Here is a 19,491-nt window from a genome sequence, read left to right on the forward strand (position 1 = left end):
CTCCCCCACAGTCAACGCGAACTACGGGCCATCACGCATCGCTCCCATTTCCCCACAATCGCTCCGAAGCCTCTCTGGCTCTCCATCCTTCGTCCGCGTGTGATCCCGGGCATTCATGGCATCTCCACCCCCCGTCTTGCGTCCGCTTCGGAACCCATGCACGTCTTCATTGTTGGGTTACCCCTTGCTCCCACGCTTCCGACGTTGTAGCTAACTCGCAGAAAGCAGTCCATGGATGTTAAGTAGCGTGGGTTCGGCTCGGACACGACGGGGTCTGGTGCACCCATCATCTAACGTACGTAGTTTAACCAGGAGAGGCCCTCTTTGAAGCTTAAAGCAACACTGGCACCTCAAGGATTTCCCTCCAATCATCACAGCAATGACAAGAAGAAATGTGAGTTTATTAAGGACATAAAAGAAAAAAAGCTTCCGAGGTGATTCAAAGAACTTAATGGGTGCTCCAAAGCATAATTCCGATCTACGAATGGAAAGTGATGGATATTGTGATGAGAGTCATCAGACTAGTGGAATAGCTTCACTTATCTGAGATTGGTGTCCCAGAGAGGGTCAGTTGATGAGCTCATGATGTTGTATTGCATGAGGGATGAAAAAAGGAATTGGCAATGGGTCAATCAATGGTGTGTCCGAGAGACACAGGAAGACCATTAAATTAGGGGATGGGATGGACATATGGTGTTTGAAGACGCGGAGGGAGGAGAATGACATGATTACAGTCCTTTGGCTGCAGAAGAAGAAGACCTGCTGCACTTCTATAGAAGAGTTGGATTTGGAACTTTGAACTGCACTGAAGAGAATCACAATAGGAGATGCTCATGCTCATCTTCTCCTACTATACATGTCGTCAGGTGGGTGTACAAAGAAAAGAACGATAGTACTAGTGCGTTGAGCTTTCCCTATGATTACTTTATACATAGGTGCATAAGCATGGTGTACCAATAAAAAAAGAATTCATGTAATTTTTTATTGAATGGGGGTCAGTGTATTTACTGATGCCTTTATATTATTATTTCTCTTGTGATATATATGGTGTTTGTTACATGTAGTTCCCATTGCCCTCAAAAGAAATTTTTGGGGGAAAAAAGGACACAAGAAACGTAGAAGACCTGAGTTCCTGACAGCTATTTTACATGCCAAAAACCAATTTTGTTGGCCTTGTTTGAGACGTAATTAATTTGAGAGCTAACAAGCAAAGCTAGGGACATAGATCAACCTTTCTTCTTATTAAGTATACACAATAAGAGAAATCTCCCTTTTAGAATTCATAGAAGCTGTGTCTCTGAGGTATGAGTTCATCGAAAGGAATCCTCGAACCGACACTGGAATAACCATTCTGCCTTCTGCCACCATTCTCATATCAACCTGAGCCACGAATACGGCACAGACAGGCCTATGATCGGAGAATCTCGACTCTCCTCTTATATACTGAAGCTGTTCTATTCCGTTCCCCATGCCATAATATTCGATCGCACCTGGATTAATATCATAAAAGCATTCAAAGGAACTTATTAGAACTGCCTAAAACCTATCATTCCTAATTACTAGCATTGGAAGGTATATATATATTGGAATAGATAATGCTACAATATACCATGCAGGTGTTCTACGCTTCTTCTTAGATTTACTGTCTCCCCAGCAAAGAATCGGAGTTGTGTGAGTATTTGTAAGTAGGAGCAAAATAGATCTTCCTTCTTCCCCATTGAATACTCCCTGCTTCTTTCTCTATTTTAACTGTAATCAGCAGTATAATGGAGAAAAGAAAAGAAAGAAAAAAAGGAGCCTCAGAAATATGATCATTTTATCAAGAATCTAACCAACCATAAGTTCAATATCGAGCATGCGGTATGGTAAAACAGGCCATGAAGGGGGACACAATGAAGGCATGGAATTTAACTATGTAGTGATATATAGGATGACAGGTAGTGATATGATCAACATATAGCTTATCATGGCACTTTATCCTAGCCTACAATCCTGCCTTTGATCGACTTAATATGTAGCGAAATGCAATACTCTATAATTCCTAACTTTAGCATTTGTTTGCACTTATATTTTGCCAATAAAGAAGCATCTCACCATTATAAGTTGTTGATTAGACAAAGATTACATACCTGATCTTTTTCTAAGGAGTGCATTCCCAGTCATTATCCTCCAGAAGCACTCTTGTCTCGTCATAGCTTAGTAGCTACACGGTAGTTCAAATCACCAAAACCATATCACTCGACTGCCAAGCAATAAAAACTAAAAGGAGTTAAAGAATCTGATATCATGTTTCTAGTTTCTGGCTCGTTGCAAGTTATGGATCCCATACTCATGTTCAAGGATTTTTTCAGGAATTCGACGACCCGGGGTCTTTGCAAATCCTAGGAAACTGTGTGCTCTTCAAGATCTCATTGACATCTGAGTTCCTCCTTAGCTCATCGCCCCCCTTCTCGTCCTGAAGCCAAATGGCTGCAGACGAAGCAAAAGGTCGTCCGATGAAGCGACATGCTCATCGGCAATGCACCCCTGGAGCATAAACATTCCTGTGAGCCACCAATTTTAGCTTTAATGGGGGCTAATGAAGCTGAAGCTTGTGTCTGACCTTGTTACCAAGGCAGCCCATGATCCCTCTCCCCAAGGTGGCCACCCTAAGGTGGCCGATGTGTTGCACCAGCTCACTCCTGACCCACACGGAGAGGAAGATACCAACCATTTGCTTGCTCGAGATCAAACAGTAGTTCATCTGGTTTTGCTGATCGGAGCCTGCAAACTTTGTAATCGGAGAGTCCTCGTCGGTGGACTCAATTCTCTGGACGAACTCCTGAGCTCTCTTGCCCTTCGCCGGACGCTGGAGGGCTCCGATCCGCAATTGCAGTCTTAACAAGAGCATATCAACACGAGTAGTTCTTGCTGAGACCTTGAGTGAAGGCTTTTGGAAGAAGGGGAGCCGCTCGTGGACTTGGAATCTTTACTTTGGTTTTGAGCCAGTGTTGGGATCAGAGGAGTCATCCCTGGAGGACTGGTCTTGGGCTTGTTGAGAGCTTGGCTGATGAGGGCGAGCCATTTCGCAGCAGGCTCATTGTCCTCAATCACCAACACATTCCCTGCGTTTAAGGAACTATTTCCTGAAACCTGTGAAGGAAATACAGAGAAGAAAGAACACACATTATTCTAGTCCATGGTTAGTGGATTCTAATGCAGCATGAAGAAGACTAGTGCTGATATAATAGAAGGAAAGCTCCTAATAGCTAAATATTTTCCCTTCAATTCTTTGTCAGGATCAACTGAACGAACAATACGAATTAGACTGGCTTGATTCGTCTAAATGAATGGCTTCTCCGCATTTGCAGTTATTGGTGAAGAGAATGCTAGTTTCACGTACTACCCATGGAGTTTTAAGGATTTGCATGGCACATTTCTTATAATAAATTTTGAGAGATTTCCCTAACATTACTTATAAGAAGCCATAGTTATGTAATATATCTGACTCGTCGATATATCGGCTCATTAATTAATAACTTACGTTGAATGGTTAAATGGCTTGTCACAATGACTGTAAGTGGTATTTTTTGGGTTGAAATTGCTGGCCTTGAATAGGAAATAATTACAAAGTAGGATCCATAGATCCACCCAGATTAAATGAAATAAGGCTATCACCAATAACCCCTCAATACAAACTTAATCACACAATGTGAATGAGTTAAGAATGGTGAAGAGATCCTTCTCCAAATGTGCAAATGGACATGCATTCAATTTGTTAATGTAGAAAGTCGATTTGGATCAGCTTCATCATAATTGGATTCACAAAGCATTTACAAGTTCTTGGGATAAAACTTATATATCTTAAGTGATGCCATTGTACCAGATTGTGTGTTTAATTATTTGTTCCATGTCAAGATAGAAAACTAAAACATCAGATACAGCTTCCCCTACCCTAAGATATAGATGTCTGAGGATCCTTCTACTTGTAGAAAATCTTCTAGGTTGATACCATTGTGTGGAGGCTTCCCCCCTACATTCCATGTTGCCACAAATATCCTGCAATGCACAAAATTTCATCACATAAGAAATATTAGGCCGAAAGCATGGCTCTCCGAATACAACTCGACATGAACGAATCACATATCATCCTACCGGAATTCCTGAATTTCAGAAGGTTGCCGGCATGGCCGTTCGAAGCTGCATAGATTCAGACCTTCGATGCGTGAGCTCGAGTGTCTATCTGAAGAGAAGCAAATCAAAAATAAAAGTCTGGCTTATACATAGCTAATCTCTGTGCTATGCTGGAATTCAAGCAATCAACCACAATGGATGTATTGAGATCAAAATTTCCACAAGCCACCTGAAAAGCTTTTTCTGATAACTGGAGATGTGTCCATGAAACTTCTCCTTATCATGTACCTCCTCTCTAAATCTATCAAATTTGGAAAAACAAAGAAACAAGAAAAAAATGCATGTCACGAAGAACTTAAAAATATGCTACTTTGGACAAATGACATGAAACTATCAAAGAAATTATTCAAAAAAGATTGTATACCATAAACAATATCCCTCCGCGGGAATATATCGTCATTTGCACTTCCCCCATTCTTCCCCTTCTTGCTAAAAATATTTGGTATGATGGACTGGCAATGAAAGGTAAAGCGAGAAGATCAACCACGTAATATAATTACAGGAACCCTGTCGAAGGAGGACAAGCTGAGCTACAAAGCCTCGACATATACCTTCTTCTTCTTATCATTCTTGACGGAATTTTCATTACTAGCGCTGGATTTGGTCATATCACGAGGCTGTTCTTGAGTGGACATTCAGATGGAAACGAAACCGAGTGTCAATTGATGGACTTGGTTTCTGCCGTCTTTCAATTCTTCTCATAATTCCATGGTCGCCGGAGAGGCTGCCGGCAAGCGAGAGCGGGTGGGATGGAGGCAGGGGGGACGGAAGATTGGATGGTGGAGAGAGGTTTTGGGAGATGGAAAGAGAGCCAAGGCCTGAAACGAGGGGTGGCTACAGGTGGCCGCGAGGCCGTACTCTGTTTTCCGTTTTGGCCTCCTTTCGCTGCTAACGTTGTTGAAGACAACGAACTCTCCCGCCAACTTATGTGGGAGGGAGACTCGGTCTTCTCGTCCTGTTATCATATCACGCTACAATAAAGGACTGGGATATCCGGATCCATTCTTTTTTTATATATATATTTTACATGAATACTTTTTAAAAATTCAAATTTATATAGATATTTTTTTAAAATTTATATTTATTTCTGTATCCTTATAAAATACTATTTTTACACAAATACCTTCTAATATAACTGTTACGGGGGAACTCAGCCACCATGCCCCACGTGACCGACACGCGCCCAAGAAGACTACAGCTGCCCCTTGATCCAGTAACCCGACCCCGAGTCGGATATCTTCGGCTTCGCAGCCCGACCTCGAGTCGGCTGCCCCTTGATCCAGCAATCCGACCCGAGTCGGATATCTTCGGCTTCGCAGCCCGACCCCGAGTCGGCTGCCCCTTGATCCAGCAATCCGATCCCGAGTCGGCAATCTCTCGACAACGACAGGCTGTTCCCCTGAAGCACGCCACGACCCTCTGTCCCTGCAACGGTCGTATCCGGCGCTGCTCCACGATCTCCTGTAACAGCCGTACAAAGCGGAGCTCCACTACGCCCTGTCACGGCCGTATCCAGCGCTGCCCCACGACGCCCTGTAACGGCCATGTCAGTGGCAACTCCATCGTGCCACACGATGACCAACCCCCCCGAAGGACCCCCCAGCCTGGTATATATGCTACGGGGGGAAGAAGGGGGGAGGTAAGCAAGAACTTCCAGAGCATTCTCCTACTACCTGCAATTATCTCTCCTTCTCCTCCAATCTCCTCTGACTTGATCGTCGGAGGGCCCCCACTACCCCAGTGGTGGTGCGAGGCTTGCTTGCAGGTTTCCCCGGTGGAAGGTGGAGCACAATCAACACCAACCAAGGCAACTCAGACGGAATCCCGTTCACACCGCTGTGCCAATCGTTCTCGGTTTGGACCACCAGCAACAATAACCATTCCCCTAACACCGTTAATAAAAATCATATTTATTTTAATTAAAAATAAAATAAAAAAATTGAAATTACTTTTTTGTCCTCCATCGCGATCGCCTTATATATGCTTCTTTTTGCACATTTACCCATTAAGGATATTTTGATCATTTTAATTTGAAAAGATCTATGAGCTACATAGTTTTGGTAGTGGAATGACCATTTCTTAACTTTGCAGGATGGATGCTATTAAGAAGTACTTTCAAAAGAAAATTCTTAAATTTGTGTAACATGATATAGAGAGAAATAGGAAGGAACATAATAAAGAAATCATTCCTTAAACAAATATGAAATCTTGTGAGGAAACTTTGGGAAAAAGTATTTAAAAAAATGAGAGAATGCAAGCAAAATGTACTATGTAATTGTAGTAGAACTAAAGTTTCATTTTTCAAATTTGATTGTTTTTTATTAAAAAATATTGTATTGATCAAGAGACCTATTATGTACTTTTTATGGTAAGTTTAAAATATTTTGTTGAGAAAAGATAAAAAAATAAAAATATTGAGAGGCTTTAAGAACCTATTATATACTTTTTTTGTCTTAAAAAAAAACTAGTATTATTACTAGTTAAGGTAGTACTAAGATGACTTATCTTGTTGAGATTATAATCAGGTCAACATTTTTTTATAAGAGAACTCTTGTATAGTTGTACTACAATGATTATTATTACCCTTGACATCTAATTCGCTCAAATCCTCCCCCTCTGTCATCCTTCTCTTTGTTTATTTATTGCACCTGCATCAAATTAGATTTACAGCATTCATTATGGTGAATGGTAGAAAAACTGCCTTCTGTTTTTTCCTTATGCTGTGTCCATTCGTCTAATAATGCCAGTATCGCCACATTACAGGCATGCTCTAAAACCATTATTTTGCTGTCATAGCAGAAAGAAAAGAACGCCTCATAGTCCACTTCAGCCTTGAGTAAGGGCTTCAACAAAAAATTAATAATTGCTACAACTGGCATTATAACAGAAAATAAAGCATATTTAGCCAGTAACAGCAAAAGTAACATATTTGTTTGGCCATGCCTTTGGGGTTTTCCTTTTTTTTTTTTTTTGAGTCACCTTTTTTTTGGTATTACGCATGGAAGTTTGTCTTGGAAATTTCAAATAACAGCCGTCATTCCCGTCATACAGCAGCTGTTATAACAGGATTATTGGCCAAGAGATTGCTTATTTAAATCTTGGTTGCGGTGATTATCAATTTTCTCTGAAACCCTTGGACGATGAAGGAGCTTATCTCTATATTTACCGAGATGATGGATATATGGAGCATATCTAGATTGCTTATCTCTCTTTCCGCATCATATATTTACTGAGAGATGAACGAAGCAGTAGATTGAATGGCAGCTTATGTAGAATCTTTTGGTTTCAGGATACCTTTTCTTCTAATATGAGTGAATGTATCCAAACTAGATGGGTATAAGTCATCTGTGTAATCACAAAAAATAAAAATAAAAAAAAGCTTATCTGTATAATAACTCCTATGCAAGCAAGCACCAAAAAATGCCTACTATGAAAATGAGCAGACATTAAGAGTCAAAGCCAGACATTAAGAATCAAGAACCTTCATTCCTATCTGCAAAACAGAAAGTAGAAATAATCCATGGTACCTGTGATTTTTGACAAAAGAAATTTTTTTCCCATTCCAAACAGCCTAATGTTCACAAGATTAGAACCTCAATTCAACTAACACACCAATAATGATAGAGAGCAGAGAGCCAATCCAACCACCCTAACAACTGGTTACCAAGGAGCCAAACTATCAACATCGACATGGTTCCTGCTATGGCTACTAGTGGACTGAGGTATGAGAAACTAGTAACCAGCCAAGTGCTTGTCATATTATCATTCTATGTGTGTAGCTTATGTGGAGAAAATTGTAACAAAACATGGTTGTTGATCCCATCATGACTACATGTGGAGATCTTGCATTACAACTGAATGCACTGACAGTCTCTTATACATCAGTCGAAAGCAACCACTCCATGAAACTGATCACATATGATTGAAGCCACTAAGACATCACAAAATGATAATGCTTAAGCCATCACTAAAACTGAATGCACTGACAGTCTCTTATGCATAGTCGAAAGCAACCACTCCATGAAACTGATCACATATGATTGAAGCCACTAAGACATCACAAAATGATAATGCTTAAGCCATCACTAACCGAGAAGACCTTCATTATCAATCTGGAAAACAAAAGGAATGAAATATAAAACAAATTCTTGGGGTCATACCACACAGTACAAAGAAAATTGAGATTACCTGCTTAAACCTTATCAGTGGAACATCTCATCTAGCTTCTGCCTGTAAAGAGCCAAGCTCTGCATTGAGAGACAGAACTATATGACTTGTATTGTCAATGACTGAAAAATGCTTCAAGCAAGAATTCATCAATGCTTATAAAAATGCTTGCACACAAGAAAATTTTTTCATGCTGGAAGATGAGTGTGGTTTGTGTTCATTTGTTATCCATAACAGAAATTATTGAGATATGACAATCAATCCTTTTCATGGAAATGATTGTTTTATGCTGTACGAGAAGAATTCATATTTTAAGAGAAAAGACAATTACCAAAGTGAAGAATAAGCAATAAGGAAGATAATTAAAAAGACTACATAATTGGTTATCAAGTATTTAATCAGCAGCTGCAAAGGGGGGGAGAGCAACAGATGGTTTAAAAACTTTTAAGCCATCAAGTACACCATGTCCAAATCTTTCCTCCTTGAACCCAAAAAAGCAGAGGGGTGGAACCATATCTGAACATGTCTCACCAATCATTCACTTACAGCATATGCCATGGGTCCTCCAAAACGTCAGCAGTCAGTTCACTCACAACAAAAGAAAGAAAAAAGGGTCTGAAGTCCAAAATTTTGGAAAGCCCAATCCAAATTAAAAAAGAGAATAGCCAATCATGCTGCAGTTATTCAAAATAAGTATCATTCTCCTTGTGTAACCCTAAATACATCTTTCCTGCGCTGTAATTTTTTGCTGTTTATTAACATCTTGCATAGCATATGATTAATATTATGATCATATGGTATACCATTAACAAAATCAATGTTTAAAAGAAGGAATAGCTTGGGCCAAAAGGAAAATTTTAGCCATACATGAAAAGTGTGAAGAAGTAGCATACCTTTGTATAAGCATAAACACCAGCCGCAGAAGGTCCTACAGGACTCCCTCTCCTGATGAATTTGCCATCTCTGAAAATATAGAGCATAGGAATGCCAGTTGACAACTCAAGGCTGATTACCTGCAGGGAGAATAATTTTACTTTCCAGTTCGAAACTCATACACAGATCAGTGTGTCGACCTATGGGTACTTGATAATAGAAAATTTCCCAAACATAAAGACATTTGCAGACCTCTTGAGAAGTAAGCTTGTCAAGGTACATAATAATAGACCTTAGTGAATTTCCATGCGCAGAAATCATCACATTTTTTCCACTCAAAAGTTGGGGTTCAATCTGCCATACAATCCTTTCCAGTGGTCAAATAATTGAGTAGAATAGCTAATATTTGAATGCTAAACATATTAGACAAAGACTATCCAAGGGCTGCTTCATTACAAAAATATCAACAAGATTTTCCATTCTTATGCCAAGGGTTAGATGATAAAGGCACATTTGTATGGCAAGACATGAGATAATAAACCATAAATCTAAAGATGCAAGCTTTAATCCTTTGAAAATGCATATTGGATAAAACTTTGAATTTGTTCCCTACATATAACAGTTCCAGACCCCCCCCCCTCCTTTATTTATATATAATCACAGGAAAAAAGATAATGGCTGTTATAGTGGGCTATTTGGTGTCACAATGGCATTATAACACAAATAACCGCCATTCGGCATTTGCACTACTCCCTTAATAAAATAGCATTTCTCTTCAAAATCCATTTTTTAAAAAAAATTTCCCTCCCAAAATGGTTGTACTGCCCAAAAAAAGAAATATTTTATCAACCGAATGTGATTTTGTGAAGGCCCGATCCAAACCCAATCCAATTGATCGGCCCGGCCCATCGCAAACCCTCGCGTGTCATGCACATGATAGGAAGTGGAAGACTCTAAAGGGAGTCTTCTTTCTCTTCAGCGACTCCAACTAGGAGTCGGAGACCTAGGGCCACCGGAGCCCTAGGTCTCCTCTATATAAATACCTCCTCACCTCTATTGGTCCTCCACCGACGATCATCGAGCTCCCCTCTCTATTTTCTCCTGTTGAGTTTGTGTTTGCTCGATCTTGTGCCCGCCAAAAATTGGGGCTGTCGGATGCTGCCGGAACCGAGGTAATACCCTTCCTTCCTCCCCTTTCCTTTTTCTTCTTCCCACGACTTGGAATTACGGCTACCAACTGAGAAATCAGCCGAAAACTGCTCGAGAAAAAGGATCCCCTGTTTTGCTCTGTTTTACTTCCTTTTTTTGGGTCATGTCCACTACCGACGTTCATCACCGAAGCCCTCAACCACTCCCTCATGTTGGTCCCTGACCGAAGCCAGACCCCCCCATCTGCTGGCGAGCGGGCTGGGATCCGAGTACAACCAAGCCAAGAATCACCCTTCTTGGCTTTGTTTTTGAGTTGAATTCAGCCGGCCGCTGCCATCGGCTCCTCTCCACTGTGCCACCCCTGCCAGCTGCCGCCTCGCCAGACCACCATAGCCAGCCACCATCCACTCCCTTCCTCCCATGTTTACCAAGAAAGAAAAAAAGAAAAAAGAAAAGAAAAAAAGAGGAGAGAGAGAGCCCATCATTCTCTTTCTCTTTCTTATTTTCTCTCTCTTCTTTCTCTCTCATCTACCTATTTCTCTCTAAACAGACTTATGAATCCCATTATGGAATCCTGTCCACCTGTTCTATGGACTTGAGTTGATCCCTGCAAAGATGCCCTAAACCGCTCTAGTGCTTGGGCTGCCTACCGAACAGGTCCTCCTAGCCTTATTGAATGTTCCTAAAACCATCATTGATGAACCTTATCGAACGACCTTGACCCTAATCGAGTTCGTGCCCCATGACTCATTTTTTGGGTTGCCCAAGCCTGACTGACTTAGAACTATGGAACGCTGTCATCTGACTAATCATCCTTATTCTTTATTATATAATTTCATTCAAGACATTGAATAGAAATTAATTTTGCTTTTAATATTTTAAATAGGTTTAGTAGATTTGCCTAGCGAAGTTTGATGGTTTAAGATGGAAGAGGTAAGTACATATTACGCTCATTATTTTTCAAATAATCATGTTTTTCGTGCATAACATTTGCTTGTGAAAGTATCATGCTTTTCTTAAAATTACAGATCAACATATGTGTTAATGAAAATAGTTTTGTAATGAAAGACAAATCTGATCATGTCATTTAGTATTTTTATCTATTTATATGTATATTTTAAAAAAAAGATATAAGTATTTGAAAGGCTCTCAGATAACTATGCATGATTCTAAAATTAGAAAAATCGGCATCCGGAGCTAGCATCCTTATGAACACAAGCCCCGCCAGCAGGTATAAAGTTGGAATACGAAACAAGAATCTTTGTCGACTACGAATACGGACTCTGTCACGAATATAAAGTGACTATAGCACGAGTATCTATGAGCAATATTTTGAACTATGATATGGTAGCAAAAGGATGATTTACGAATTGATTTACAAAATAAACTTGAAACCATGTTTATGAAATATGAATGATTTGTGCATGCATGATTGGCTTTATAATTTGTTTTAATATACGGTACTATGAAATACTTTATTTTGTAATATCTATTATTTTTCTTAAATAATGTATTGATATAAAAAAATTATGCTTGAACGGATGAGATAGATAAGATTTACTTACTGAGCTATGTCGCTCATATATCTCTATTCTTATTTTTCTATTTTCAGATAAATAAGTTCAATAGGAACGAAAGATGATCCAGGCTTAGAGTTCGCGCTAGCAAGCTTGACAATTTTGTAGAAAAAATTTAGTATTTTAAATTGACTATGAATCTATGGTTAATGATTTTCAGAATATTGAAAATTATGGGTTTGGTATTTATGTTTCGATTTAGACACTTTGAACTAGTATTAGTTTCATTTAATGGATGATGAAATTAGACTTTTATTTATTATATTTTGTTTTGAGATGAATTTGAAAGTTAAATAAAATGTTTGGCTTCGTGTTATCGCAGGTTGTACCCCCCAGTAGCATGGCCATGTTATGTCCCAAACTTAGGGCATGACAGATTTGGACAATAACACTGTTATTTTTCTGTTATTGTCGCTATATTCTGCTATAATGGCTGTTATAATGAATTATTTTAATACTAAATAACTAGAAATCGCACAAAATGGACAATGGTTCCCTTTGAGGTCTGTTATAATGAAATAACACCCATATTGAAACCTTGCTCAGAAATAAGTACTTGTTAATCAAATCCATTTTTCACAAAGAAATAAAAGAAACCAGAAAAAGCATAAGACGAAGAAAAATATCCACAACATGCATCAGCCAACATATAAAATGTTTACAGTGAAATTAGTAAATCAAATTAAGTATTTACCTGTTCTTCGAAATAAGCAACAGCCCTCTGGGCACACATCTCCAAACTCTCTCCATTTGGGGGAGGGATGTCATAACTGCGACGCCATTCGTGAACTTTCTCTTTCCCAAATCGATCTGCTGTTTCTTGCTTGTTGAGACCCTGTAATTCACCGTACCTGGAAGAAACAACAGTTGATACAGCAAAGCAACATTACCAAACTAAGGTTAACATTCGTCCAAGTAAAGAAATATTCTTAAAAGAAGTGAAGAGAAGTCATTACATTCGTTCATTCAATTGCCAAGCTGCTATCACTGGAATAGATTGTTTCTTTGTTTCTTCACTAGAAATCTGACTCCATCTCTGGGCCTGTTCACTCTCACTGTGCGTGATGATTGGAACCTGAAAATCATGAGATATGCAAGAGGAAAATAATGTTAACATGTCATATGTAAGTATATGTGTATGTGTGTGCGTAGTTCTTGGTCAGTTGGTGTTAGAAAGGATACATACGATGGCCACACAAAAAGAAGATCCTTAGCATAACTACCAAATTTAAGAAGACAGAAATAAAAGGAAACCTTCTTCCGGCGATGCTGTGTCATGGCGAGCATGGCAGTCATTTGAGCACGAATCAAAGAAGAAGTATAGATCATGTCCACAGGTATGTTGCATATCCTTTTACCAGCTTCAATTGCCTCCTCCACGCCTTTTTGGGTCAAGGGTACATCAACACATCCAGTAAACAAATTTTTCTCATTCCACAAAGACTCACCATGCCGAATCAATATAAGCGCAGTTTCATCTGCAAACAGATAAATATCCTTTTCAAAAGGAATAAATTCAGTAGTCAAAGAGAGACAAAACATTATAATCACACATGCTGATAATATCCTTTTTGTGTGGCAGAACTTTGATCTTATGTGGCTTTACATGCAATCTTGAGGGTTTCCAATGTACAACAAAAGCTGCAGATGAAAAAGACTTACGTGGTTTTTTCTTTGAGTCACTAGAATTATTCTTTGATGGTATTTGAACTGGATCAGCTACGGAAGAATGTGAGCTTGATGCACGTGTTACACTTAATCTGCAGCTCCCAGAGCAACAATTTCCCCTTGCAATAAGCCGTGCATCAACACCAAAACCCTTAGAAACCATATTCACTGAATAATTTCTAATTCCATTCTGAAAGCCAAAGCTGCTGCGACACCCATGGGTGTGGATGGACCCAGTGGCCTGATGAAATGTAGTGACAGCCATTCTAATCTGTTTCTTATAGACATGAGAACACAGATATGAAGGTTAAATGATTAATTACTTTATGAATAAAAAGAACAATTATCAGCAAAAATAATCAGTTTGTTTGAACTTCTTGTGTTCAACATGGACTTTGGATATGAAATATACCATTTATATGATTTCTTTTATTTTTCTTGCTTACTTTGTGGTTTAGTCACATAAGCAAACTATGAATATTATACTAAAATCAGCTCATAACCACATCTGAAATTGCAATTTTCCATAGAAGCATACATATTTAAGTTTAGAGAGGAATTATTAAAAGAAAAAAAGTCTACAGCTCACTGAACCCATTCCTTAATCAATATTTTCACCAATTAACTGCAAACTTGTTCACACACACATTAAAGTTAATGAAAAATATGCTTAAAAATATACGAAAGAAATGAAGAGGAATACCACAAACCCTGTAAAAATCGGCTCTCATAACTCCATATCATATCCCAGCAAATTTGAACTCTAAAACACTATCAACCCATCAATCTCCAAAAGGCCAACTTCCCCACATGAATGGTTCCCATTTCCCACAGAAATCGCTCACGTGCCCCAAAAACATCACGACCACGAAAAAGGCCACCGTACATGCGAAGGAAGTCAGGAAAGCGGAGACAAAAGGCGAGCTTGATCGAGCTGGAGAGGCCGCAAGATCTCACCTTTTATAGGGAATCGGTGTCGTCCGCCAGAACCCGAAAGAGAGCGATGTGAACGAGGGCCAAAAGAGAAGCTCGGAGGGATCTTAGCAGGTAAAAGAGAGGAGAGGAGGAAGACGACGAGGGGCACAGCGCCGCATGTCGATCCCGAGGCGGGGAGGGAGGGAGAGGATCTAAAGCGAGAGATCGAACAAAGGGATCGCCTTCGGGATGAGAAAAACGAGGGCTTTGGCAGGAGTTGGGCAAGGGGAAGACGTTGAATCTGGTTTATTAGGACAGAAGAAAGAAATTTGGCAGCGTCGCCAAAACTTGGCATTAGGGGAGACGAACAGAGTTGGTGGGTAAAATTTATAGTAGCAGGGGAGGGGGAGGGGGAGGGGGAAGAGCGGAAATCAAAGTCCAAAATGAAAAGAATATTCCTTTTGTTTGCATCTACAGATGAGCAATTACAAGATTGCCCTAGAACAAGGTTTTGATTTTTTACTTTTTTTTTTTTTTGGGCATCCTACATGATACGGAGATGATATGGTCCAATCTTTTGAAAAAGGTGCAAATCTAAGGCATTTCTCCAAGATCATATAGCTACTTATCAAGAGATACCCAGAGCATATTCTTAGAATCTATTGTTGTAATTTTAATTCTTGTATCTATTACATCATAAGCAATTGTACAGAAATACTATAAAAAAATATATAGATCTTCTCACCATAGTAGGTTAAGGGAGAATTTTTTTACAACTCCAGATTCCTTTCTACAATATCAAATTATAGCCTTTTGAGCTAAGTTTTATGTTAATAGAACTGGCTTCTTTAACACAACTAAACAAACTAATCTACTTATAAGTGATTGTAAGTGTTGTTGGTGGGAACCGACCCATCTTAGGCACCGTATGAGAGATGCGGAGAACTCAACAATTTGTTGCTCCGAGACGAGGACTCGTAGTGGGCTGCCACTACAAAGATTCTAGTTGGGTGGTCGTGCTCTGACTTGAAACAACGCAAACGAAGAAGCCCTTTAGTCGGAGTGTATCCGGCGGAGGACCATCTGATACTTTAGTTCGGATAATGTTTAAGAAACAGAAGGAATTTCTCTTATCGTCCTTTAGAGCGTCTGAGCACTTGCCCCCTTGGGTTCCCCCTCTTTTAATGATTGTATAAGTGGAGGAACTTACCTACCACCGAAAAATTAGACCACATGGGCTAGCCAGGAATGAGTAGCCTCGGTATGGCCCGGATATCAAGCTCAAGCGTCTCGCACGTGGATAACATCCTGCCAATCACATCGGTAAGATTTCAGTGATCACCGGAGCCTCCAACTATGCTGCTGTCAGCCATAGGGAGCTCTCCAGATACAAACCTGGTCACGCGGCATGGGATTTGCCCAATGGCAACTTCTGACTAGCCATGCACTGGCGTCGCGATAAATTTTGATTGGTCGGTCCTTCTGGTGAGTTGGGGACGACCTGGATGCACATCAGTAAGTATCATTGCTTCATGATTTGTCATTGCAAGCGGGATCTCGTGCATGGTAGTCTATGCCATATTTGTAGGGTATGGATGTATGTCACTTTGCAAAGTGGGTAGGTGTGGTCCTACTACTGGAGTTCCTCCCATCAGCTGCCCCGAGGAAGTAGATGGAGATCATACTAGACTTGCCGGAAGGTGGATTCTCTAACTTTAGAAATGTTGACTCTCTACATGGAGAGCGACTGAGTCTAACAGCCCTATCTTACCTATAATCCACCAATTTTAAAGCAGCTTTTCAAGCTTCCAAGTTCTAACCACTGCAATTCTCCTGGGGCCAATATGCCCCTTGACCTACCCCCTCAAACTTCAACCCTCTAAATTAGAAAAAAAAAAAAAAATCGAATTCAAGGTAAGCCTCTTCCATGTCATACAAACGATGTCTCCACTTTTTTATTCAAAAAAATAACATCTTTTAGTCCATGAAGAAGACTGATCACTTTTTTTTTTACTCATTGAACCTTGATCGAGGAAGTTCTATTTAGTTTCTCTTATTTGACCAATTAAAGTGAATGTCTCAACGTCGCGTGCTTCGATCTTCTCATGATTCTTTACTCCAGGTAACCAGCTCAGAGTCTCCTGTCCCTCTCATCAAATTTCTTACCAAAATGGTGTACTGAAAAGCTGAAGAAAATATAACATAGCTTACGTAATGGTAGGTGATAGCTGCACCTTAAGAGTATCCTCTTGACATATTCTTTGTTCCTCTCAGAATGATGCCTAAATATTTTTATTGATGTACCTTTCGGTCTTGGAAAAGTCTAAAGTAGGAAGTCACCGTCGGTCTAGGATTTGATTGTCAACATATCTTTCTTGCACACATCTTCCGACCACCTGTTCTCAAATCAAGTTTCTTATTGAAGGGAGGAGGGAGAAATGCTACTTTAATAGTCTAAACTTGGAGGTGGCAACACGATGCCGATTGGATTCTGAAACTGTGGGCATGTCGGAGTTCCTACGTGGTTCGGATCTCCAATCTTTTTAAGTAGAATTTAAACTAATTAAAAAATCTATTAATAAGATGTATAATCTCAAAAAACTGTGGGCTGCAATTCCATTTTTTCATTTTAACCCATTCACCAACTCCAGGAAGTGGATTCTAGGTTCGAACACTCACAGCCATATCCATCATCTTCCACGTAGATGGAAGTTTTATTTTTTAATTTTTACTTATTATTTGGATCTCTGTGAAGAATAGGATATAGATTCGACTAGATATATTCCAAGCACTTTGTTTTTACCCCTTCTCCCGAGTAATGTGACATGGACAAATGCTAGTACTGAAAGCGAATGATAAAATAATCTCTTGGTTCTCAGCAGCAACTTGGTTCAAAGCAGTGTGTCACTGGGATCACTAATGCCTCCATCCAAACAGGATTTAAGGATTTTTTTCAAAACGAAATTCAAACATCCATTTGGATGCTGAAAATCAGAAGATCTCATCGGTACAATAACATTTTCATGCTAAAATTTCAGAGTAATATCCAGGGCTTTTGTTTTATCTTGCCATGTAGCAAGAGGGGATTGGTTCAATCTATGGAATTTGTTGTCAAACATAACAATCGGTTGATCATGGAGTTAGCAAATCAGTGTATGTAAAATCAACAAATTTTTTATATTCTTAAATTTTCATTTGAATCTTAAGAAAGAACTAGAACATTTTAAAGCATGATTCACCATTTAGCAAACAGCTAAACCTGGATTTTTGAAGATAAGTTACTTATCACTTAACCTGTTTGGATAATTCAGCAGAATTGAGGTAGATTTTCTGCTGGATTCATAGTTTAGATAGCCAATTCGAGCATATATGGCCGGTGTCAACCCAACATCCTCAAGCTTAAACCCTGCAGGAGAAAGAGAGGATCTTTTTTTTCTTCACTTCCCTCTTATCCTCCCCCCTCGCTCTCTCTTCCTAATTCTTGCAAGAATACCCAAACAGACTCTTAAAATAGGCACTAGGAGATCCCTGGACCCCTCACCCCACAACTTCCCCATTCCATTTGTTTGCCGCCATGCTGCAGAATAAAAAGAAATAAACTTGAGATGCACAGATCATCCACAAATAGTGGATTCGACCATCCAAACGAGCCCTAAACGTGACGCGTGGATACAGTGGTCAATCAAGCATGCAAAGTGCAGACAGGCTTCAAATCATGGTAAGTATCAGCAGGTTAGAAATAATGAAGGCATTGGTTCAGTGCTTGCTATGAACCACCCCTAATCCCGCATGGCCTTTTAGCTTGGCAAGCTGGTCGATGACCCAGTAGCACTAAATTTGAATTGCAGTACTATGGTTATAGAACTATGAAACATTAAACTATTCCTATGGGATGGCACTGGCCCATCCCTTTGGGGCCTCGATTGTGTTTTGCATTCTGATTCATCGTAGCGTATTCATATCCATATGTAGTGAGACGCTGGTTTACCAAAAAAAACAAACATTAAACTAAAGAATTATGAGACCATCTGTTGGATTCAATGAGGTGAACTTAGGCTAACTAATCAGTCAGCCAACCAAGATAGCCAGAAAACTTGGCCAAGACCTTGTTCGCATCAGTGCAGGAGCCCCACCAGTACAATGTCTTTAACTGGTATATCAGAGTATCTCACCTATTCTCGATCAAGGTCTTAAGATGACACACAAAAATATCTCAGCTTTCTCATAGATTTGCAACTAATCATCTTGGCCGAGACACAGATCTCTCTTTATAAGTCTCAGCATCAGCCATCAACCAAGATGCAAAACTACTTTAACTCTTTCAGGAATACAAACACTTGAATACTCAGGCTAATGCAAATGACAACTGCAGGAGGTCAGCAGAAAATCATGCAGTGGATGAAGAAAGCACTAGACACCATGACAAGCAGAGCGATCCAAAACACAAATTGAATACTAAAACATGCAAATATTTGAGGATTATTAGTTTAAGAGAACATTATGATGTTGTTGGAAAACTACCACATATTGGAGGCCTCTAAAAGACTAATATTGCATAACCATCTCATGTTAAAAAGCCAATAAAAATCAACTAAAGAAGACATAATTCCACCATGTCAAGAATCACAATGGCCATGTCATCCAAGTATCAGTCTCTAAAGGTGGCGGCATTATATGGTATCACAAAAAATGAGCGGTATAACCCACCAAAAATATTGTTTCTTTATAGCATCACAGAAAAACTTCCCCGTGTATAAAAGAGTGTCATTTTTCTTTGACAGTTCTTTATAACAGAGACACACTTTCACCACTGTACATACCAAATAACATTTATCGTAACAAAATAAAGCCGGGAACGGCTCAATGCATTTAGGAGCTTAAGGTACTCATTAAGAGAGATCCTTTTTCTTTCCGTTTTATCTTTGAAGCCTTTTCTGCATTGGACCGGCCTAAAAACTCACTAAGTGGG

General features: G+C 39.6%; 1 protein-coding gene and 1 pseudogene across 1 annotated transcript; both read right to left on the reverse strand.

Moving 5' to 3' along the window:
* Window positions 1-1,242: 1,242 nt before the first annotated feature.
* Window positions 1,243-4,880, reverse strand: LOC120106850 (annotated as a pseudogene).
* Window positions 4,881-7,706: 2,826 nt separating this feature from the next.
* LOC103720318 (2,3-bisphosphoglycerate-dependent phosphoglycerate mutase 2-like) lies at window positions 7,707-14,916 on the reverse strand. Its single transcript, XM_008809963.4, has 9 exons — window positions 14,565-14,916; window positions 13,602-13,878; window positions 13,194-13,417; window positions 12,896-13,014; window positions 12,634-12,790; window positions 9,466-9,567; window positions 9,234-9,353; window positions 8,362-8,420; window positions 7,707-8,285 (listed from the first exon to the last, which is right to left on the reverse strand). Exons 2-8 carry the CDS (start codon window positions 13,870-13,872, stop codon window positions 8,376-8,378), a joined length of 1,038 nt encoding a protein of 345 aa, XP_008808185.2. The 5' UTR covers window positions 13,873-13,878; window positions 14,565-14,916; the 3' UTR covers window positions 7,707-8,285; window positions 8,362-8,375.
* Window positions 14,917-19,491: the final 4,575 nt, after the last annotated feature.

Source organism: Phoenix dactylifera, unplaced genomic scaffold, assembly GCF_009389715.1.
Source record: "Phoenix dactylifera cultivar Barhee BC4 unplaced genomic scaffold, palm_55x_up_171113_PBpolish2nd_filt_p 000664F, whole genome shotgun sequence".
Lineage (NCBI taxonomy): Eukaryota > Viridiplantae > Streptophyta > Magnoliopsida > Arecales > Arecaceae > Phoenix > Phoenix dactylifera.